Source organism: Asterias amurensis, chromosome 16 (genome assembly GCF_032118995.1).
Source record: "Asterias amurensis chromosome 16, ASM3211899v1".
Lineage (NCBI taxonomy): Eukaryota > Metazoa > Echinodermata > Asteroidea > Forcipulatida > Asteriidae > Asterias > Asterias amurensis.
The window spans coordinates 17218319-17242637 of record NC_092663.1 but is presented as its reverse complement, the minus strand read 5'-3'; the positions used below and the strand labels follow the sequence as shown (position 1 = coordinate 17242637).

The 24319-nt window shown below is 35.9% G+C and overlaps 1 protein-coding gene across 1 annotated transcript in view; it reads right to left on the bottom strand.

The window, feature by feature from the left end:
* Nucleotides 1-1169: 1169 nt before the first annotated feature.
* Nucleotides 1170-24319, bottom strand: part of LOC139948797 (SCO-spondin-like) — a 48600-nt gene continuing 25450 nt past the window's right edge. Inside the window, exons 21-49 of the mRNA XM_071947129.1 lie at nucleotides 23805-23978; nucleotides 22761-23013; nucleotides 22036-22085; nucleotides 21697-21870; nucleotides 21056-21277; nucleotides 20519-20686; nucleotides 19686-19935; nucleotides 18951-19079; nucleotides 18392-18553; nucleotides 17621-17667; nucleotides 17011-17181; nucleotides 16583-16753; nucleotides 15008-15172; nucleotides 14234-14361; nucleotides 13722-13900; nucleotides 13318-13364; nucleotides 12278-12469; nucleotides 11472-11639; nucleotides 10069-10365; nucleotides 9347-9612; nucleotides 8739-8886; nucleotides 7261-7468; nucleotides 6679-6878; nucleotides 5381-6100; nucleotides 4567-4710; nucleotides 4020-4198; nucleotides 3778-3835; nucleotides 2961-3263; nucleotides 1170-2317 (exon numbers count right to left, since the gene is read on the bottom strand). Coding sequence (XP_071803230.1) covers nucleotides 2286-2317; nucleotides 2961-3263; nucleotides 3778-3835; nucleotides 4020-4198; nucleotides 4567-4710; nucleotides 5381-6100; nucleotides 6679-6878; nucleotides 7261-7468; nucleotides 8739-8886; nucleotides 9347-9612; nucleotides 10069-10365; nucleotides 11472-11639; nucleotides 12278-12469; nucleotides 13318-13364; nucleotides 13722-13900; nucleotides 14234-14361; nucleotides 15008-15172; nucleotides 16583-16753; nucleotides 17011-17181; nucleotides 17621-17667; nucleotides 18392-18553; nucleotides 18951-19079; nucleotides 19686-19935; nucleotides 20519-20686; nucleotides 21056-21277; nucleotides 21697-21870; nucleotides 22036-22085; nucleotides 22761-23013; nucleotides 23805-23978 — 5405 coding nt within the window. The 3' untranslated portion in view covers nucleotides 1170-2285. The remainder of the gene's footprint in view (nucleotides 2318-2960; nucleotides 3264-3777; nucleotides 3836-4019; nucleotides 4199-4566; nucleotides 4711-5380; nucleotides 6101-6678; nucleotides 6879-7260; nucleotides 7469-8738; nucleotides 8887-9346; nucleotides 9613-10068; nucleotides 10366-11471; nucleotides 11640-12277; nucleotides 12470-13317; nucleotides 13365-13721; nucleotides 13901-14233; nucleotides 14362-15007; nucleotides 15173-16582; nucleotides 16754-17010; nucleotides 17182-17620; nucleotides 17668-18391; nucleotides 18554-18950; nucleotides 19080-19685; nucleotides 19936-20518; nucleotides 20687-21055; nucleotides 21278-21696; nucleotides 21871-22035; nucleotides 22086-22760; nucleotides 23014-23804; nucleotides 23979-24319) is intronic.

Here is a 24319-nt window from a genome sequence, read left to right as displayed (position 1 = left end):
TTGATCTATCATGACACCTTAGGTGCCACGTCCTGTCGTCAGCTTCAAGGCTTTGTGTGGGTAGAAAACCATTCCATCCAGGAGTAAATATTGATGTGCTTATACTAAGTATATAAACATCAGCACGTCTTTACAAGATAACAAGATACAGGACCACGTTGCGGTTGCGAATCCATGGTTTAAGCCAATAACGACAGTGTAGCCAAGTTCACCTTTGGTCTCACAAAAAAAAAAAAAAAAAAAAAAAAAAATCTTTTAGCCTTCGAGAAAGACTCTGCTAGGGTCGAAACGTCAGCCCATTGACTAATAATTGGAGTATTTTCCTTTTTTTAAACTAAAAAAAGCAGAGGTTTAAGATATCTTGTAGCTAGCCTAGATTTTACTCCTCTGTAGCACCAAGGAGCAATAAACTAGATTGCTCCATGGTAGCACTGGCGTCCTATAATTATCATGGCTATTCACTGGCGTCCTATAATTATCATGGTTATTCACTGACAAAGTCACCAAGAACAGCAAAGTACGAACGAGATACGTGGTGAATTATGTGCGATTAATTAATTACTTCTAATTGTAAGCGCGCACCTGTTTGCGTCTAGGGGTCACGGTAACCCGCTGATTTGGGTTTATTTACGCGCTGATTTACACATTTTTTCAAGCAATGGGTATAAAAACTTTACGTCTTGCATTCATTCATAAATAACAAACTTTCAATAACAATATAACAGGAGATAAAGACACTGGACACTATCGGTAATTACTCAAAATAATTGTTAGCACAACAACTTACTTGGTAACGAGCAATGAAGAGGTGTTGAAAACTAATAAAAAACATTGTGATAAACGGCTCCCTCTGAAGTAACGCAGTCTTTTAGAAAGAGGTACTTTCTCACTCAAATATTAAAAGGCTTCATGCCTGAAGCCTTTTATTAGGCAACTGAAATCACACAAATTTAAGCAACGAGGGTGTTTTTTATTTCATTATTTTCTTGCAACTTCGATGACCAATTGAGTTTAAACTTTCACAAATTGGTTATTTAATGCATAAGTTGGGATACACAAAGTGAGAATACTGGTCTTTGACGGTGTCCAGAGCCTTTAAGAAAGTAAACGGCAAGCAAGCACGCTGAAAACAATATATGATTCAGCAAAAATAAACGATGAAAGTGCTGTACAAGTGAATTAGGTGCAGACAAAAAAGCTACAGACAAAACACACAAAATAATTGCTTGAAGAGTTTAATTTTATTGAAATAATCAAAATAAAATGAGATTTCCTGCAATGGCTACAGATATTTGAACTTTATAACAACTTTAGTGTTTGAACTTTATAACAACACTCATGAGTGGCATTGTAAATTAAATTAAAACGACATTTTTTCTCAGCTATTGATTTGGACGCTTTATAAATGTTTTCTAATTGAGTGATTGATTGATTGATTGATTGATTGATTGATTGATTGATTGATTGATTGATTGATTGATAACACAATTTTATTTTACGCGCCAAACCATCCACAATTTGTCAAAGATTAATGATGAGTTCATCCTTGAATTCCATGTTTATTTCTTGAGTACAAAATGTTAACATAATAAGTTAGCATTTTTCTTCAGAGAGGTTTCCTTTATCTAGAGATTAAATAGTTTATTATTTTATTATAGTTTAAAATAGGATCTACTTCGAAAATGTAACATGTTTTGTCAATAAACTCCAATTTGTATCTTGTTACAGGTTTTATGTCGTTGTCGAGTTGAAAATAATAAGTTTTGGGTTAAAATGTTTTTTTTTAGGGGGGGGGGGGGCACAGACCAGGTCCCACCACAAGCATTATTGCAAATGTTTAAATGTAAGTGCTAAAGGAACATGTGCTAGTACAGCTGGGCCAAGTTATATTAGTTAAAATATTTCTCAAACAACTAAAGTAATAAAAGATATCACGTTTCATCAATAAATTCCATTTGCTATCTTTTTTTATGTTTAATGTCTTTGCCGAGATCTTAAATACTGAAACTAAATAACGTTTGGGTCTTACTATTTTCTTGGGATAGACCCAGCTTTCACTACCAGCATCATTGCAAGAAAACTCCAAAATAGGATATAAATAATAAGTGCTTAAAGAAATATGTGTTAGTATAACTGCGCAAGCCAAGCTATTAGTCGAAACGTTTCTTAAGCAAATAAAAGAATAACATAATAGTTACAGAATTCCACAGATAACCCGTCACCGTAATCCATTGTCAATTTCCATTTTCCGTTTCCACTGTTGATATCAATTGTCGTCTCAGTTGTTATGGCAACACATTGTACATAGATGATTTGTCTGAAAAAGAAATACAAGAAGGTTGTAATTTAAGTTTTATGAAAAATAATTGAAAGGAAAAAGATGTAAAAACAATGAGTCTAGTCAATGTGCTTCCACTATGAGGCATAACAACTGTATAAACGACTGTTAATAAAAACATGCTCCTGAAGACGAGCAGAGCATATTGTTCGAAACGTCAAGACCATACCGGCTCTTTCCAGAGCCAATACTCCCTCAAAAGAGATTTACACATGGTTGTACCCACAAATTTACTATTTATTTAGTTTGACAAATTTCTATCAAAATCTGGTGCTGATCTTCTAATGGTACACTTGTACAAACCTTTTTAAGCTATCAAATAATATTCTGAAGAAAAAGCGATTCATAAATCACAATTAAAAAAAAAATCAAGCCTGCTAGCACGAGTAATATGATTAACATAGTGCTGTGTCCCATGCCATATATATATATATATACACATTTTTTTTTTTTTTTTGGGGGGGGGGTGGAGGGGAGGTTTCATTCATGTTTGGTTTCATTCATATTTTATTAACACAGGATGCCTAACAGGTGCTATAATGATAAATTTTCTTTATCAATCAATTAAAGCAGGCTACAATTCAACCTGTTAATGTATACCTCATCTTTTCTTATTACTTACCACATGGTTGTTGGCATGCACACCCGGAATATTTAGCAATCGGAGCTTGAACAATACTTCCATCTTCACACACTAGATCTATCATCCCAAAATCTCTGTCTTCAACTTCTCTCATCCCAGTGACTTTCTTAAAGACACCCTGGCAACATTGACAGACTGAGAACTCAGGATGATGTAGGAGAATCTCCTTGGGTTGGGTACAAGACCCGATGCAGACATTGATCTGGATGTTATTGACACGACAGCCGGCTGAGTTGCTGATGTTTCGGGTAACTAGCTCAAGATGGCAAGTGTTGACAGGTTCTGGATTGTGATCAATATAATTAGAATTAATGTAAATATCAGGTAATGAAAGTTGTCTCAAATACACACAGAATATTTATATATATTGTATTTTTTAGCCTTTGAGAAAGACTCTGGATCCAAACGTCATCGCCAACTTGTTTTTGCATGAATACCATAAGCAGTTTGCAAAAGCTAATTCTATAAGTAGGATTTGAAACTTTGCATGGTGGAAATAAGATATAGAAGAGTTTGTGGTAACACCATGTAATAACAATCTCTAAATGAGCTGGAGAATTCTCCAGAAGACGATCAGAGCATACTGATCGAAACGTCGAGTTAACCCAACGGTTCTTTTCAGAACCACCCCAACTCATTTAGAGATTGTTATTACATGGTGTTACCGCAAACTCTTCTATAGCTAATTCTATGTTAAAAATACATTTCTTGACACTTGTGATTTACAGAAAAAAAATTGCCTATTTGAATAAGAAACAAGTTCTTTGCAAAGATGATTGTCTTATAGTTTCCTTACCATATCGTTCTCTGCATACAGGACAGCATTTTCCAGGCTCCATTATAAGTTCAAAGTTCTGTAAATTAAATAAGATTATGATCAACATTTATTAAAATATTTGATGAGAGATTGCCAAACATCACAAGGTCACAGACAGCCACTTCAAGGTAAAGGCAGAATGCACTACCTTCCTTCCCAACGTTTTACGAAGCAATTATGCAATTGTAACTTCCTATTTATTCCAAACAATCTACACTTACCTCTGGACATGAAGTGACTTTACATTCCTTCTTGCATTTGACTTCTCCATTTCTGCAGTTACAGACGGAACAAGTATCTGGTCTCCATTGTTCATTTGGTCTCCTTAGCAACCCATCGTCATCCTTACATTCACACTGATGAGGTAAGATGCAATCCTTCTTGCTATTCAGGTAATATCCTACAGTCAATGAATAAGAAGATCTTGTAAGAAAGGAATATTTCTTTTGTTCTCATTTGACTGACCCATAACACCAAAGGTGCATTGGTAAATACTGTCACTAAACATTTCAATGATCATTCAAATAACCACAGTCTTAGGTTGTAAAGCACTGCAAACTCGGTACTTTCCCAAGTTCCATGCAAAACAAAAATCCACAGGCAAATCACTAGGGTGGATTCGAACCCACAACCTTAGTCAACCTAAGCTGAAAAAGTTCACCAGCAAATGTCTGTGTGATATAAAATCCTGTTGACTGACTCCTTACCTGACACCTTAACTTGTGATACAGAAAGTGTTAGAGGTTTAAGAATGCATTTTAATTGTACCTGCTTTGCAAATGCAACCTTCATGTGGCTTGCCACAAGATGGATGATGGTAGCTGGTATCTATGTCTTCACTTGTTCCCATATTTTGGCATGTTGGACGGCATGATGTGGCTGTACGGCTGAATATCTCATTTGTCTTACATTCTATAAGAAAATGTGCAGGGAAAGATAGTAAAATATTAATATTAGTCCTCTTTCTCATTCTGAAAACTGCTTCGCCCTATGATCTTTCCTTTTAATTTTACAACTATTTTTTTAAGGGACACAAAACGTGTGAGGCTTAGTGTGCTACAGCCGCTCCCAATTACCTTCACAATTCACATTAATGTAAAACATTTCTAATGAAATGAACCCGAATCTTTCTAACTTCATCTCATGTAGAGTGTGATGGCCGAGTGGTTAAGAGCATCAAATTCATGTTCTGGTGCGTTTTCACCGGAGTGTGGGTTCGAATCCCGGTCGTGACACTTGTGTCCTTGAGCAAGATACTTTACTATAATTGCTTCTCTTCACCCAGGGGAATAAATGGGTACCTGCGAGGGTAGAGGTTGATATTGTGAATGAAAAAGCCTTTGGAGCGATATAAACTGTTGCCCAGGTTGTATACTCCCAAGGGAGCTGAGAAACATTAAAAAGGGATGTTATTGGCCCTATGACCAGGGCACTAATGTAAAGCGCTTAGAGAATTAAATGTTAGTTATTAGGCGCTATATAAATCGCAAGTTATTATTATTATTATTATCATTCTCTAAGGCATTGATTTATCACCAATCTTCAAATGTTCAAATGCTCCAAACTTCAAATGTTTACTTACTGCAATTTCCAGCGTAACACTTCTCTTCCTTCTCAATAGGCCCTTCACATTCAGCACCTCCATACGCCTTCTCAGGTTTATTGGGAGTCCGTCGTGACCTTCTCACCCCTGACCCACAGGTCACTGAGCATTCTGACCAATCAGACCACTCGCTCCATCCACAGTCTTTCCTGCAGATTTGATTGGTGCATTTGAAGCTGCCTCCTTCACAGGTGCATTTATTACACTGTCTGTAAATCACATCACCACTCTGAAACTCTTGCATGGGAACAAGGTCGCGACCGTACGATAAAGTGTGATTGTTAAATCGATCAGTGATGGATTTCGGAATAGTAGGGGGTAGTGTGCCAAAGCTTCTCAGATCAAGAAGACAGCGGCAATCTTTGATCGCTACACATTGCCCATCCTGGAGGAGCAAGCCTTCAGGACATCTGCATCCAACTTGGCACCTCTCCCTATCATTTGGAAGACATTGAAATCCATCTTGAATATCTCGGCATTCTCTTGGACATTTCTTACTGCATGGGGACCGTGTCATTCCTTGAAGGCAGGTTTGACAAGGTTGGGTATTGAAGGGTAGTCTCTCAGTGTGAGGACCTTGACAGGGACGCCCCCCAAAGAGAGCAGGTAGGAGGAGAGTACGATTGCGTGTCTGATGACCGACGTCACAGGTGTCTCCACAGGTGCTCCATGCTGACCAGGTGGACCAGCGACAATCAACTGGAGATGGAAAAAAAAAATTGTTGCAATTCTCGAGAAAAAAACACAGGAATTAGAAAACCCAAGTGAACCAGGGTCTATTGATACGACATCTGCTCTAGCAATGCAAAGGTCGTGGGTTCAAATCCCACTAGAGTGATATGCTCATGGACGTTTTTAACGAAGCAAGTTTGTGGAAAACATTTTGTGTCTAAGCTAGGCTCCCAAAACGGATGACAAGACAATCTTATAATTTGTTTTTACCCTTACACTGATCTGATGTGTAATAAGTACTCTATAACTAGTACTTTCCAGAGTGCTGTGAAAAAAATCTACAGGCAAATCACTCAGGTGGGATTAAAACCCACAAACTTTGCATTGCTAGACCACCGAGCTAGCCTTAATACACATCGGTGGAAGGGGAAAAACAATTATATTCTTTATCCCCAAAGCAAAATTAACATTTATTAAGTAATCTTACAAAACAAACCACATAAAAGGAAAAAGCGTCAATTCCATCTCCTTTGATATTTCAAGTCACCTTGATTTTGCGACCCCCTTGATTTTATAAAACCAACCCTTGCAAGAAACCTATTTACCTGGACAAGGATCCATATTACATCTCCTCTCCTCCTTGACAGGTCCATCACAATCTTTCTCCCCAGTCTCCCCAAGACACGTTCTACTTCTTTTTTGACTGCCACCGTTGCAAGATGAGGTACACTCAGTCCATGGGGACCATGTGTCCAAATATGGGCATGCTACATCAACACACTTGAAAGATCCACCAGTGCAATTACTTGAAAATAAAACGAAAAAACAAGAACATTTTAAAAATTATATTTACAGGTAGTCTTGCTGGTTAGTTTGTCCAAACATATTTTGGTTAATAATCAATAATGATGCAGTTCTTATATAGTGTTTTGCATTTCTTTACCCATTTGAACGTATTCATTTTGGTTTTATCCATATACACAGATGTGTGTTATATTAGCATTGTATAATCAGACTATACCATATCATTGACATAGTACTTGACCTCCCCACCAAACCCACAATGCATTAACTAAAAAAAGGTAAGACAAAATAAAAAGGGGGAAAAAAACCGGCCGACCTTTTTCATAATAAAAACGCTTTTAACTTTTTTCCTGAAGGATTTAAACCAAGACTCCTTAACTCACCACTGACTGCAAGGAAAGTCAATCACACTACCAGGAATAAACGCTCCATTGGGCGCGGTCCCTGTGGGAGTTCCAAACGTCTTAAGGGAGTCTTGAGGTGATGGTATTGATGAAGGAGGTGTTGCTGATTCAACTTGAATAGACATTGATGGAATCAGTTTGTCTCGCTTGATCGATGAGGGCTGATGAGCATCTTGACCCGATCCATCTGGAAATGAAATTGAGCAGAAGAAAATTACACTCAACGACAAAATGGCACATGTTTTCTTTAAGAGAATTTGGTCCAAAAAGAGCAAAGAAAATCACTCTCAACCCCCAAAAATTGCAAATGTTTCCAATATTCCTTTTTTTACACTTTAGTCCAAAAAGACAACTGTACATTTGTTATGTTGCCTTGTATTTTCTAGATAAAATATTAAAATTTATTGTGCATAATAATATTAGTTTCCACTTTGTAATCAAGAACAAACATACATCTTTGACCTTGTAAATGATACAAGTATGCAGAGTTATTCAAACATTTTGTTAAATATTTTCACAAAAGAGACACATTCATAAAACTAAACAAGAAATGTGAAGCATTGTTTGTGAAAATAAAACCTTATGTATTTTTATTTTATTTTATTTAATTAAAACCACAAATCGTGGCCCAAGGACCAAATTGCATGTGGCTGTATTTTTATTTTATTTTATTTAATTAAAACCACAAATCGTGGCCCAAGGACCAAATTGCATGTGGCTGTACATAAAACAATATTAAAAACCTGAATGAGTTTCCTGTTTGTTTTATTGTGTATGATTTTAAAACACGGTTTTCTTCAAAGACAAGGTGTCATGAAAGATGTCTTGGACAGCTGCAATGTTAACTAGAGCGCTAGTACGGAACTTTCCAGAGAAAGTCACATCTCATCAGTATCGGATCCCCCCGGTCATTAGTGTCACACTTAAGCCCTTAATGTCACACTAAAGCCTTTAATGAGGCGTGTCTTACAGTAACAGCCTTTCTCAGGGATGCTAAGCACCATTAAAGCTGTCCTTGATACACATATCTATGGAGTTCAATGCTTATTCAGTATGATGTTATTAAGTCTGCTCAATAGAGCAAGAAAAAGTTAATGTAGCATTTTGAGATTTTTTACAGAGTCCTGACCAAGACAAGCTCTGTACCTCTGGTTGATTAGTTAAGTGTAGGAGTAAGATGCATTTTAAGAAGGCTCGCAGGAAATGCTCCAGAAAGTTTTCTGTTTCATCAATCTCAAGAACAGACCCCTTGCATTGGGCGCCATTTTTGATGAAACGTGCACGGGTGAAAGGCTATCATTGGCTGAGAGTCATGCGCAGCGCGTCAAGCGAACACTTGTTTGACATCAAAGATGGTGGTCAATGACATCATGTGCTAACCATCCATAGCAACATCAAATGTGATCAGTTTTGATTAGTTCCAGAAAATCACATCGAGAGTAGAATTATAAACTCACCATTCGGGCAGCTTAAGAGTTGTAGACGCAGCTTGAAGTCATCTCCAGAAGAAATGATTGGAAGAAGAGTCAAGACCCTAGTCTTAACACCTCCATAGGGTAGAGGTATCTCAACGATGGAAACAGCATCAGTGTTACCTTGGAAGATCTAGAAAAGAAAAAAAAGAAACATATGCCTTATTATAATGACAAAAACAGAATTGATGTGTCAAGAATGTGACTCTAAGACAAAGAGAAAAGGTAAACTTTTTATGAATTGAAATTTGTTTTATGAGTTTTTGTACTACGCTTTAGAGTTCCTTGAAAACACTTTTTTAAAATAAATATTTTTATATTTTGTCTTTTTAGTTTGATGAGAACTTTTAGAGGTAGACAAATTATACTGTTCAGCTCAATTTAAATCTAGGGTGATTTATACAGCTGGTAATTTCCATCTTTATTTTGATTTTCAATTTTTAAATTCCAACAATCCAGTTTAATCCCCCTAAAATCCCCTCCACATTAAACTCCTCCCTCACTATCCCCCTTTCCCCATACCCACATCACCCCATTCACTCCACTCTCCACCCCACCAACCACCATCTTAATTTTGTTTCTACAAGTCCTACCATTGGAGTGATGTCATCATGTGATAAGATCGGTCTCAGAATCTTAGTCTCCTCCTCCTCATACAACAAGACGAATCTCTCAAGATAGTCTCTACTCCAAGCACCACCACCGAGTACCTTGACCCCAGTGATATGATTGACCTCTTGGAATACTAAGGTCAAAAAGTCACCATGCCAACCATAGATGGCGCTGTAGTATGGCCAACTAATGAAGTCAAGAGATTCAGGAGCAGTTGGAGGTAGTGGAATCGGCTGATTGCAGGTTGCTGATAAAGGGAAAAAGAGAAAGCAAATTTTAAAAAGTAGTTTCTTGTTTTCTTATTATTTTTCGTTCACTCTGAAATAGTTGAGTAAAAAAGTGGTGATTTAAGTATAAAAGTATGTGAGCTAATCAATTAACTAAACATTTCCAAACGTAAATCAAGACAATCATCTTTAAGTTCAGAGAGACTGAGACTGCATGACCCATATAAGCAAAAGCTTGTCGGCTGGGATGCCTTTTACGAAATAAAACAAAACAAAGATGGAAAGTAACTAAATAAAACTTGAATAGTTTATTTTAAACAATACAGATTGACAATACAATTTATATTAGAAGTGAGAAATTTCTTCAATATTTAAAAGTTGACGAAAACAAACAATAAATGAAAGACAAAAAGAGAGATAATGTGAAACAATGACGCAGTTGAAATGAAGACAAGTATTGAGTGATAAAATAATACCTTGATAAAGCGCTGGCAGTGGTGGTTGGGGCGTCGTTCGAAGCATCAAGCCAACTGCATCCATAGACAACATCTTCAAATACTTCTGATTTCTTTGAACAATATCAGCCATATCTAGCATACAGTTACATTCCTCTCTTGGGATGCAGTGACCATCTTGAAGATACTCCCCATCTCGGCAACGACATCCTGTCTGACACGATGGTTGGATACATTGAAGAGAGACATCTTGACAGGTTAGAGGACATCTTGTGGCAAACTCATCTTGTATCATACCCATCTTTGCACAGGATAAACCTGAAAGATAGAGAAAGAATAACTGTTTTCTTGTATTTTAACTCTTTGTAATTTGTCAATTTTAACTCATTGTAATTTGACTGCAATTCAGCCTTTGGCTGGGATGGTCTTATTTTTCAACAAACCATTTCAAATCAAATCAATTCATTTATTGCAGACTCAACACTCAAAAAAACATTCCAATATTTCTTGATGGACAGGAAAATGTGTTAAAATAAAATGAATAAAAGATAGACTCTGACTCATTAATGATAAATTCTTTTTACATTACAGTCAGCATACAAAAGTGAGCACTTGAAAAAAAAAAAGCAAAACAATGATCGCCTGCAGGGTTCGCCCTTTAATTTTTCATTAATAAACTCAGACAGTTTTGCTTTTCCTATTGGTGGACCGGTAAAAAGTGTTAATTCATGGGCGTAACACGCAACCTTGCACCTGTTCTTATAAGACAGTTTCTTCATTCCTATTGGTCGAGAGCAACAGCTGAAACAGTTGTGCCACATCACGCGATACGTGCATTCCCTTATATTATAAGGAGTTGTTTACCCGAGGGCGCAGAAGGCTTTACTATTTCATAGCTGGAGGGGGTGTTGTGTTGAAAGAAATCATTTAACAATTAAAATTTTTGCATTTATTTTACTTTTTGACCAAAAAGCGTTGATGTTTTTTGACCGGAAAGGTATTTATGAATGGGAATCAAAGTGTGTTGAATCGGTTTTCAACTAGTGGTTTAAACCCGCTATGGCCTGGTTCTTGATAATTTACCTCAACTTCGTCTTGGTAAAATTATCAAGAACCAGGCCTCGTTGGGTTTTAACGACTAGTTGAAAACCTCTTCACCACATATTGATTCCCTTAATTATGAGTGGCCAGCAGGACCAGTAAACCTAGTACATCAGTCTTTTCACTAGTCCTTATTTAAATTGAAAAAAGGGATGCTTTTCAACACTGAACTAGTCAGCTGGACCGCTCAGAGTTTTAACCAGCACTTGGCCAGCTAAGTTTAGCAATGAGGTCACTAGTCTATCCCCCCTCGGGTCTGTGAGTGACCAGAAGAAGGAACCTTTTCCCCTCAGCCAGGGAGAAGGCTGCCTGGTTGACCTTACCTGGACATGGCTCCACATTACATGGTTGTGATTGCATAGACTCTTCTTCACATTGCCGTCCACCATATTGAGCTGGAGTTATGATATCACGTTTACGGAGTCGACCTCCACCACCACATGGTGCATTACAACCGCTCCATTCCTGCCATGGTCCATACTCACAGTCAACTTTATGGAATAAAGATAATAAAAAATAATCATGATTTATATAGCGCAAACACCAATATTACTATGTTCAAATGCTCTGAACAATAAAATATTAATAAAAATACTAGAAATTACACTATAAAAATATAACCATACGAGCTATTACACACATTAAAATTACTTTAAAAACGACCAATTAAAAAATCAAGAAAATCTTTTAATTAGCGATGAATTAAAGACATTTGTCTTGTTGCTGCAGAAGGTTAGCTGAACACTATAGAAGTCTTGGTTATTTTAAAATATAAGCCTACAGCAGCTTTTGATATAAAAGAAGCATTTTGAGGAACATTTGACTTTGGAGTAAAGTGTTATCTAAAAGATTTAAGTTTTTGTGCCCCAAATTTGAATATGATGTATTTCTATTGCTGATTAATCTTACTGGTGTGGACATTCACTCCGATTTTCGGCGATATTTCAAAAATGCAACCACCTACTGAAACAAACTTTTCACATTTTATATTCGTCTACATTTATGTAGGATTAAAACAATCGAATGGTCCCAACAACAAAAGGTATACGTTGCCTTGAAGTAACTATTGGTTTGCCAAGTCAGAATTCCAACACACAGACTAGGGAATGAAGTGACTTTAAATACTAACCTGGGCATGGGTTCACATCCTCACATATCCTTTCCTCTACAGCTTCACCATGGCAACCACTGCTACCAGTAAACATAGCAGTATTAGGTTTAGGATTACTGCATGATCGGAATCGTTGCTTGGTTACGGGTTCATTACTACAAGTCTCTGAACATCCCACCCATCGTGACCATTCACTCCAGCCTCCTGATTCTGCAAAATTAATGCACACAGAAATTAACAAAATAAAACTAGCATTTTACAATAAGTTATCAGTCAACTTTCTAAAGACAAATTTTTCATTCAAATGTCCAATTTCATATAGCTGTTTTGGAACAGAAAGTATCTTAACACACAAAACATTTTGTAAACCAGAATAAGGTGACCGACCAAAATACCATTCCACATTTATCATCTGTGACTGGTATCCTGCTCATTTTTGCTAACAGAAAATCATTCATCACAATATTTAAAGCTGCTGAAATTAAGCACTGGTAATGTTCAAACACTGAAACGATTTTTTTTAAATTGACAACCAGTTCAAATAATAATTATTTTAAGGGAAAGTAACTCTGGCCTCCTAAGCACTACACAATTAATTACCACAATTAATTAACACAGGAATTAACAAAAGAAAACTAGCCCTTTACAATAGTTCTTGAGTAAACTTTAGTAGGATAAGATCTTTCATTCATGCAGTCTGCTAAGATTCAAATATGATTTTTTTTCCAATAAATGTTTTGCATCAGGGATAATAATTTGTTTTTACCCTTACACTGATGTGTTTTATGCACAGTATATGCGATACTTTCCTGAGTTCTGTAAACAAATTCCATGGGCAAAGTGGAATCCCAAAAGAGTGATTTGCCTGTGTTTTTTTTCACACAGCGGTAACTTACAAAAACATTATTTTTTAATTGGTAACCACGTCACACAAAAATCATATAATAGAAAAACAGCCAAGTGGAACAAGAAATATTAAGAAGCATATCTTTAATTCCAGGACCCATTCTTTAAAAAGTACCAAAAGTATTGACTTAGTCATTGTTTTTTTTAGTTACCTTCACAGCGTTTGTTGGTACACTCCAATCGTCCAACAATACACTCACTACAAACAGAAATGAAACAATAATTATTATCAAATTTTATAATCAAATTTATCTTCAATTTTTATCAAAGGAAACTCTTACAACAGGTTTAATATAAGTAGATCTCATAATTCAAAACCTTAAAAAATCTGGAAATAAATAATGATAAGAACTTTCAGACATCCGTGGATAAAGACCCATATAAAAACTAGTTATATGGTGTTTAAAATGCAAATATAGTAGTGGATAAATTTGATATGGGTTTGAATTTCTTCTAGAAAAGTTTCGGCAGAAAAGCTCCATGTTACCATTATTTAGCCAAATCTTGTAAATTGATCGGCCACGAAACAATGCATTCTTTAAAATGAGCAACTTACCATTTAGTACAATCTGATTCTATAACATCTCCAGCACTCATCTCAAAAAGACCAGAAATACTGCTTGGTTTTATAAATGACCCATAAGATGAGGGGGGAATCCCTTTAAGATCTGACTTTGTAATGGTACATCGACATTCAGATGGTTTGACACAATCAGTTCCTTGTAACAAAGAATCCTGTATAGAAGAAGATAAACATTAGAGAAGAAAGGAAAAAAACAAAAACAAAAAACAATAAAAGTAAACAATTAAACAAAAGGTTAACAAAAATAGACAACTGTTTTTATAATTTGTTGTTGTAAAACCTAGGTTCAGCCAAACCATAAATTTGTAAACTTTCCAGACCCCTTCTATTGATGTGACGCTGCACCATGAGCATCACACAATAGTCTCCGACACATTATAAATGCTCAATATTCTTTATGTTTATTTCATCAATTCCATTTTTTGAAACGGTCCAGGAGTTGATAGTTGTCCTCTGCTCCAAATCTCCCTCTAAAAGAAACTTACCCCTGGGCAGGTGCATCCTCCTTCACATCTCTTAGGTATAAGACATTCTGAATTCTTGCTCAAATCTACACAGCTCCTTGGGCATGTAGTAGCACACCCTCGATTTACAAATGGAGCAGGACATAATCCTAAAACAACAATCGAGATCAAAAATAAAACTTTCTCAAAATCATGTCTTTAAATCATTATACCTTCAGTTTTTTTCCCAGTTCAAAAAAGGCACTGGACATCTTTAGTAATTGTCAAGGACCAGCATTCTAACTTTGTGTATCCAAACATGCATAACGTAACAAACCTGTATTTCTTTTACTCAATTGGTCATCAAAGTTGCGAGAGAACAATGAAAGAAAAAACACCCTTGTTGCACAAACTTGTGTGCTTTCAGATGCAAAGGCTTCAGGCTTGAAGTATTTTATCATTTGAGTGAGAAGTTACCTCCTTCTCAAAAACTACATTACCTCCGAGGGAGACACTTCTATCAAAATTGTACACTTTCAACAATTCTCCATTGCACGTTACCAAGTAAATTTGTATGCTAACAATAATTTTAAGTAACAACCAATAGTGTCCAGTGCCTGTAAATGATGATGATGACGACGACGACGACGACGACGACGACGACGACGACGACAACAACAACAACAACAACAACAACAACAACAACAATAATAATTTTAATAATACAGAGTTCTTATAAAGCACCCATATCATAGACACTAGATCAAAGACTACAGGGCTTCTCATAAATAAAACTTTCTTTAAGAAAGTACCTACCTGAGCAAGGAGGTAAGTTACACATCTTGGTCCTCATTCCTGCTCCTACACATTCCTTGCCTCCATTCTCAACTCTTGTTCTCTTCCGTATTGAGATCTGCTCAGCCGTACCACAAGTCTTAGAACATTCTGACCATGAACTCCATTTATCCCAAGCACAGTCAACTTGAACAAAATGAAAAAGTTATTTGTGTTAGTTCTCCAATCTGTATCATTAAATCTGAATCACCTTCAAGTATTTGAGGAACTCTGCTTTTTTTAACTGTTAATGAATAAGGATCTATTAATGTGAATATCTAAGAAACAAAAAGCAAGATTGCAGCGGTCAAAATCAAAACTGAAGACACAAACTATGTGAAGACACAAAAAATGTTTTGTGTCATGATAGGCTGCGCCACACAGGACAATATTGTCAGGCAACCTTGATTGAAAAAATTGCACTGCAAGCAAGAGGAACACTCAGTCAGCACAAGATACATTCTCCTAGATGTACTCATTATCCACAGAAAACTAAAACTCAAATGAAACTTGAATGAACTTCCTTGATTGAGATTACCTGGAACTAATTGCTTGTAAATTTCCTAGCAAGAAATGGCCTTAAATCTTCAAAAGAAAATAAATTAGTAAATTGTAGGCTGTGCAGTACTTAGCAACAAAGCCTAGCAATCATTTGAAGACGATCAGAGCATACTGATCGAAACGTTGAGTTAGTCAACCACAGGTTCTTTTCAGAACCAACACTACTCCAAAGAGATTCACACATGGTGCTACTCCGAACCTAGCCTAATACTCCCACCATGCAAAGTTTCTAATCAAACCTTACAATAAATGTATAGTAAAGGTTTGCGGTAACACCATATAATGATAATCTCTAAATGAGTTGGGCTGCCTCTGAAAAGAAACCAATGGTTCTTTCAAAGTTTCCAGTCCCACTTAAAATAAATGTAGATTGCAGAAACTAAAATCAAAACACCCCAAGACACAAAGCAACTATAAGCCATGCCACACATGGCAACTTTTTCTCAGGCACCCTGGATGAAACCAAAGGAAAATAGTTTAAAAAAAAAAAGGAAATGGGAATGAAGTTTCTTATTTGAGATAATGTGTATCTGTTTGCCTCAAAATTGCCTTGTGTGCCATGACCTTAAATCTTCAAGACAATAATTTTGGTTTGCATACCTGGACATGCCTTAGTGAAGCATCCCTTCGTCTCTTCCCCTTTGCCATGAACCACCACTACTCAAAAAAGATTTATAGTATTTTTTTTTTGTCTGTCCATAGCTAAAGGCACAAAAGCCTCTGCTTCACCCTAACATAATTGTTGTCCTACTTTAAAAGCTTCCTAATATATAACTATCTAAATAATTGTAAACTTTCATATCCTCAGATACTAAGTAATACTGTAAACTACTCATAATTTGAATATATTTATAAAACTTTGTAAAATGTGTAAGTGTACATGTAGGGCAGCAATGAAATAAATGAGTGCAAATACAAATACAAATACCTAATTACACCTAATTATACTCCCACAGAGCAAAGTTTCAAATCCTACAATAATTTAAGTTTGCCTACCTGGACATGCCTTAGTGAAGCATCCCTTTGTCTCTTCCCCTTTGCCTTGGCAATCTTTGCCGCCATTCATTGCTTCATTACACATACATTCCCTACTTCTTGTTGTCTCTCCAACACCACAAGATGTTGTGCAAGTTGACCATGGGCTCCAAGCACACCAATTACCATCCTCTGAAAAGAAAAAAATGAAATACTTGCAATTTTAAAACATAAAAAGTCTTGCAAGACAGAAAATGTCCTAAGACAGGCAGAATTGGCGGCTACAGCTACGGCTACAACAACAGTCAGGCCTTTCATGGCTTAGCAGCCTAACTCAAAACTTAATGTTTTTTTTTATTATATAAGTTCATTTCTTGGTGACTTAAACCAACTTTATGTTAATGTTTGTTACCTCAACATTTTTAAAACTTTCAAATCCTTAAGCATACCTGGACAAGGTAGTAATCCACATTTCTTGGTGTCCATCTTGACTCCGTCCACACAGCTTGGGTCATTCTTGGCATCCTTAGAGGTACAAGCTCTCGAGCGCACCATACGCCCTTCATTTCCACAAGTGACATCACAAGAGGACCACGGAGACCACTGTGGGTTAGGGTCAGCTTTAAGAAATACAAATGATGAGACAAAGTTAAAGACAGTCATCAATCATGAATTAGTAGTTTCAACATAATTCAATCAACATCTATTTCCATATTGGTCAAAAAAGGAGAATACTTAACAAATTAAGTACAGTTAATTAACTCAAAGACGGTCAAGAACAGATCAAGAAAATAATTAATGAAAATGAGATGAAAAAAATATATAATGTAATGGATAGTATAATGTGATAGTTTCTTTTTTCATAACAGAAAATCTCGAAGCAACTTGGCTTCTGACTGGCACCCTGGACAATGATCATGACAAAACACGGTGACATCTTAGAGCTAGATGGCTATATGTGATTCCGGTCCAGTAAATTGTCCTTTGTTCAATCCCAAATTGATTTAACAAAAATTGGTTAATTTTAATGCCAGAATGGTGTAACTGTTTAGTTCTTACCAATGCATGTATGATTTGTACAGGATGAATGGCCTAGCTGGCAGGTACTGGAAATAAGTAAATAGACAGACAAAAATGTATAAACTTTTGAAAATCACTTAATAGAATGTAAAGTATTTGTATAAAAGCCGGTAAATAATCTTCTGTCTTCTGTTCATAAAATAAAAATAAAAAGGAAAGACAGAAAATATTTAAGTATAATAGCATTTTTACAATGCTTCAAACAAGAAGTTAGAGAATTCTAATCTTTCCCCCCATTTTCATAAAGACTCTATCTATTGGAAATTGAGTGGATCACAAAACTGATTTTGACCTTGAAGCCCCTCTTAATATAGACTTGATTCAAGTCCCATTATCGTGTGAGAGGTCCCTAAGCATATCAAACCAACTTACTACAAAACAACACGAAGCATAGACGCCATCAAAATGTGGTCCCGAAATGGAACAGGTTGGGGAATGCAGAACATCACAAAACAATAGTTTCCTGGGGATGGCACAGGATTGGGACTTGAGTCAAGTCTACTCTTAATACAGTCCATTCTCATTATAAAGAGCACTGTTCTTAAGAGGTTCTGCCTCTAAAAAGGTACATTCTGAAGTCCTTAATCTTATTTCTGCCTTGTGGTAATTTGTATTGCTGTCCTCTTACAATAACATTCCTATTTTGAGGAGGTAATTTGGCCAGTCTCAATGATCTTGCTAAAATAAGAGTCAACTGTACTTGAATGAAAACCTTGATATTTTAATTTGATCCTGTTCCAATAAACTTACCATGTATTGCAACCATCATCAGACATAACTTCTCCTTCAGCGTACATCTTACCGTCTGATGAACAGAATAGCGGACATGGTTTAAGACCACAAGGTGTATCTTCCCTGGTTACTCCGTGACAAGATTCTCCACCTTCAGATGCTGGGGGATTATTGGGGGATCTGAAGACAAGAAATTGCAATGTTGATTTAAATTTCAATTAGTTGATTAAAACAATTATTGACAGGCTCATAACCAGAAGTTATTTGTTTGTGACGGTGAATGTTTTTTTGTTTAAAAAAAATTATATTGGCCAGCATTGCCAACGAGCAGCTTCGCAAGGGGGAGTCAAGCCGTGTGGAAAATCTTTCAAACTCATTTTTTTGCCACACCATTTGTTTAAGTTTCTGGTTGACCTTTTTATTCTTTCTTTCTTATTTTTTGGGGGGGAGGGATACTTTATTTTGATTTTGGATTTTGAAGAGGAGGAGCGTATAAAGAAAAACGTAGACTTAAACCAAAAACTATTTTAAGAATATCCAAGAACTTTATCAATAATATCTGAGAATTCTATCCGACCTGAATCTTGTTTTGACAGCAGACTCTCCACACGTCTGTTGACAGCTACTCCATATTGACCAAGCACTAAATCCACAGTCTATCGGGCAGTCTCTCTCAGTACAGGTGATCTGTCCACTACGGCAGACACTATAAAAAAGAAACATTCAAAACATTACATAGTGTACCAGATTATCTTAATTTCTCTATTTCACGTGCCCCTCCTCTCCCACTCCCCAGGCATCCCCCAAATCAGAAATCTGGACTTTTAGGATTGGAACGTTCAAGAGTAAAACTTTAAGTTTAACAAAGTTTTTGTTTTGGAAACAACTATTCCATTTACACGCAGCATAATTTTTTTTTTTATTCACTTTACCTAGATTGGTATATTATAAAACAAGGTTAACCCAGAGTCCCCTAATATATTTTTCTTTGTTCATCCCCAAATAAAAACCAAAAGTAACAAATTGGTGTTTAGGGTAATTGTTTTAATTTAACCAAGGTGTAAAAAACAGAATTAGCTATTGTAAATTATCTACCAAATAACATGACTTATTATTATGAATGTTTTTGCAGGGTCTTGACTAATTAATATGACTAAACAGGTTCTACACTTTTTATCACATTGTGAGTTTGCAGGCCATACAAATTGACTAAAAATGAAAGATAAAATTAACTACAACCAACTATAAACAAAGAATTAGCTATAAACCAACTATAACATGATTTATTGAGGCTTGACTTAAATTGACTCACCACGTATTACATTTGATATCATATTCTGAGTTTGCAGGCCATATCTTGCCCTCTTCATCCACACATTCACATCTTTCTCTGGGTATACATTTTCCATCTTCATCTTCAAGATGGCCATTTCTACATCTACATCCTGGTTGACGTTGCTCCAGATCACTACAGACTGTTCCTCGTTGAAGTTGAGCACAGTGGGATGGGCAGGGATTACCGTTTGTGATACTGTAGACTTTTCCAGCTGGACATGTTGATCCTGAAAAATAAAAAATATTTTCAATCAGATTAGAATACACAAATCTGCAAAGGAGCAAAAGTCTGTCCCGAGCCAATATGGCTCATCAGGCGGGTGTTTATATGCAGTTCCCTTGGCATTAAACAACTCAGAATATTTCTATCCCTCCCCAGCTCTCACCGATACCCATGTGTACTTCTGGGTGAAGAGAAGCAATTATGAGAAAGTGCCTTGCTCAAGGACCAAAGTGTTTGGACTAACCAGGATTAAAACCCACATCCCATAACTTACAGATTTTGTACTTCTTGTCTTTACTAAACCTTAAAATAGTGAAACAAGAATCTTGCTTCAAGAAAAGAATCTTCACAATCCATAATTAAATCCTTTGGTTGTTTTGTATAAACTGTTAAATTTAGTTAAAACTAGCTAAATCTTTATTTTATTTCTACAAAACAAACCTCCTTCTTTTGAATTTTCCACTCAACAAGAATCTTGCTTCCAGAAAAGAATTTTTTTGAATAAACCTGAATAAAAGTGTTGTTTATTTTATAACAACTACCATATATTTTTGACAAGTTGTTTTGAACTTTCTATGTCAACATACCACATGGTTGAGTATTACAAGTCTTTGTTTCCTTTGAGAATCCACTGCACATTGCACCATTATTCTTTGGAGTTGGTGAGTTACATTTCCTTGTTCGTATAGTCTGTCCACCGTCGCATGATTTACTGCAGGCTGTCCAAGGACTCCAAACTGAAAAGCCTCCATTTACTAAAAAACAGACATATTATTCACTGAAGTCAATTTAAAGTTCTTAATTATAAGCATAAATTGTTGAAATGACTCACAAAGGTGGAAGCACCTTTAACAATTGTCACAGCAAATTAAAGATGACAAACAATTTTTAAGAATTATAAATTATTTTTAAGAATGTAAATGTATGTCTTTTTTTAAATACTCTTTAAGAAAACATTTTGTTCTCTTTTTTGGGTTACGTCCCGGGAACCCTAGTGTATTTTCCTAACCGAACTCTAACCATAGCATGTAAAATATCAGGTTATTTTTAACATATGGTTGTTGGAACAGAATAGTCACCCTTTTTTCCTTTACTTTAGTTTATGAGAATGAGATGAATCTCACCTGGACAAGCTTTAATACTACATGGTCTAGTTTCTCTTGTATCATTCTTATTATGACAGTCTCTGCCACCATGTTCTGCAGGGTTGTATGACCGTGTCCGTCTCTCTAGACCCAACCCACAGCTACGTGTACATAATGACCAGTCACTCCATAGGTTCCATGTGCAATCTTTGCTACAATTTCCAAAAGCAACACATGAGGGCGCTATTGATGATAGAGCTCCTGTCAAAAACACAAATATTTGGTATGATGATAAAATGAATATGAAATTGATATTGCACACAGTATCTGGAGAAACATTCAAAGGCACTGGTCACGAGCAGATCACTGTGAATTAAAGATAGGTCTTAAGACTTTAAATGAGGACAGTAGATCAGTTGTGTCCCTTAACTCATCTGGCAAGGAATTCCAGGGACGCACAGCTTAAAATGTCCTGGGCTATCTCTACGCTGTTGTTTGAATAACAAAAAAGAGGAGAATATAATTCTCATTTTTATAATTCTTGGTCAGATTGGTTTTCTGTTTATTGTATAAAAAATAAATTAATAAATAAGCAACTCAATCAAAAAATTGTTTCAAACAAACTATTTCAGAAATATTGACTTGTACACTTTCATCTTTTTAAATAAGTTTAAAAATACCTGGACAGGGCTTTAGATCAGAACAAGGCAATCTTTGTTGATCGGCACCAAGACAACGCTTCCCTCCATTTCTAGGTGGAGGGTTTGAGCATGAACGACGCCTTGTATGAAATCCAACCCCACAGGTGTGATCGCACGGTTCCCATGGTGACCAATCACTGAAGTTACCATTCACTGTTGAAAAGAAGACATGATTTGGAATTGAATAAAAAAGTATTGAAAAACTTCCAAAAAATCACCATGCAATGTCTCACATCTGACATTAAAAAATACATTTAAACACAGATTTTGAAATTTAGACATTTTGGAAAGTTTTCATTTCTTTGCATTTAAACCAACCTGGGCAGTTTTGCTTTTCAACACAGTTCAAGACACCATTCTTGCACAAGCTATAAGAAACAAATAAACAAATTGAAAATGCTTTATTAAGTCCCAATAATCTTCACAACATCAATCATATCATCAACTCTTACTACAAATAGTATCAGATCTCTGTTCATCTTCAATTTGTAAAACAAACTTGTACTGAAACCTTTTAATATTTGGTTTTACACTGTATACCCAGTACTTCCCCAAGATCTGTTAACAAATCTACAGGCAAATTACTCAGGTTGGATTTGCCATTCTGTAGTAGAAGTCTTACCACTAGACCACTGAGATTGCCTGGTCGCTAGAGGCAGTTCAAATCCTATAGTGGTACTCATTGAGTTTTGGTAAAACCAAATGATATACTTTATCCCTGATGCAAAATCCCTAAAAACCAACTCATAAATCCAATCATCAATTCAAACAAACTTTTTCAGAATTATTGTCTTGTAAACTTTCATCTTTTGAAAATTGCTAACAAATACCTGGGGTAGATTTTGCAACGAGTTAAGGCTAGTTTTATCTCAAGTTAGGATGAGTTAAGACAGCCTTAAGTTTTTAATAACTCCTAAAGAGTCCTAGCTAGGACTAGTCCTAAGTTAGGACTATCTTTGTAACATTGACCCCCCCCCCTGAAATGTAACATCTATTAAACTGAAATATTGTGATCATGAGAATACTATTTATCTTTATCTTACCATTCCTTGCAATTGATTGTCACTGACTCCATCGCCATCAACTCCTCCAAAACCTCTCCTCCCATATCAACCATACACTGACACTCTTGTGGTTTAACACATCGACCATTTTGTAAGAAGCGGCCATCTTTACATCTACAGAGTGAATGACATTCTTCATCGATACAATCCGCTTTGATTGAAAGTTGCTGACAATGAAGAGGTTGACACGTACTTCCACATGGAATCAACTCCATGCCTGGACCACAACCATCTTAATAAATAAAATAAAAGTAAAAAAACACACATGATTGATGGCACTAGACACGTTTGGTAGTTACTCAAAATATATGTTAGCATGAAACTAACTTAATAAAGAGCAACAAAGAGATAGCGATAATACAAACATTATGAGAACGACTTCCTCTGAATTAATGTAGTTTTTGAGAAAGAGGTAATTTTTTATAGGATTTGAGGTATTGCATGATGAGGTATCAATGTATGTTTGGTTTGCGGTAACACCATGTGTGTATCCGCTTGCAAAGTAGAGTTTGTTCTTAGAGAACTGTCTTGCTTTATTCTACTGCTGCGGAGTAGATAATTGGAGGTTTGGGAGACTTCTCAGTTCTGAAAAGGTAATTTTTTACTAAAATATTTGAATCTGAGAAATACTGCAGGTAGCCTTTCTAAGGCATCTGAAAGCACACAAATTTGTGCCACAAGGGTGTTTTTTCTTTCATTATTTTCTTGCAACTTCGATTACAAATTTAGCAAAACTTTCACAGATTTTTCATTTGATGCATGTTAAAAAACAAACTTACTTGATAAATAACAAACTTAATCAAAACCTCTAAATAATTAAACAGACACTATAAACAATCCCGATTAAGATTCACAGTATTTCAACATTAAATAAGTTCATCTGGATTGTGATGAATTATAAACTTAGGACTTGAAAAACATAAGCTTTGATGTTTTCTCCATTCATTTAAGGTACACATTTCAGATGATTTTCTCAAGAAGTCAACTAAATCTCAAAGTTTCCATCATCTTGAAGATACTTACCAAGACATTTTTCCAGTGCACATGGTCTTGTCTCCTGCATCAGTTCTCTTGCACAATCTTCACCACCATTCTGTGGCATGGGATTGTTACAGTTCCGTTTCCTGTGTTGTGTTCCTGCACCACACGTTGCAGTACAAGAACTCCAACGTCCCCAGGGACCTGGTTGTCCATCAACTGTCATAAAAAAGCGAAAAAATACTTATTTAAACAAGTTATGATTATACAAGTTGATTCATTTTGTTTTATTTCATTTACCATTTTACAGCGCAGGCACCAATTAAAAATTCATTTTCTAGGTAAAACATTTATTTGTTGATTTATAATTTTTTCCCCAAATGTATACACACTTTTCATTTTATGACCTTTTGATCATTATAAATGACCTTAGAGCAACAAGCCGACAAAATTGCTTTAAAGTTTTCAATTCAGTTAAATTAATTTCAGTTGGTCATCATATCGTTGGAAATTTGTTTTCCTTTGTACAGCATTTGAAAAAAGTCGGTAAAACTACACCA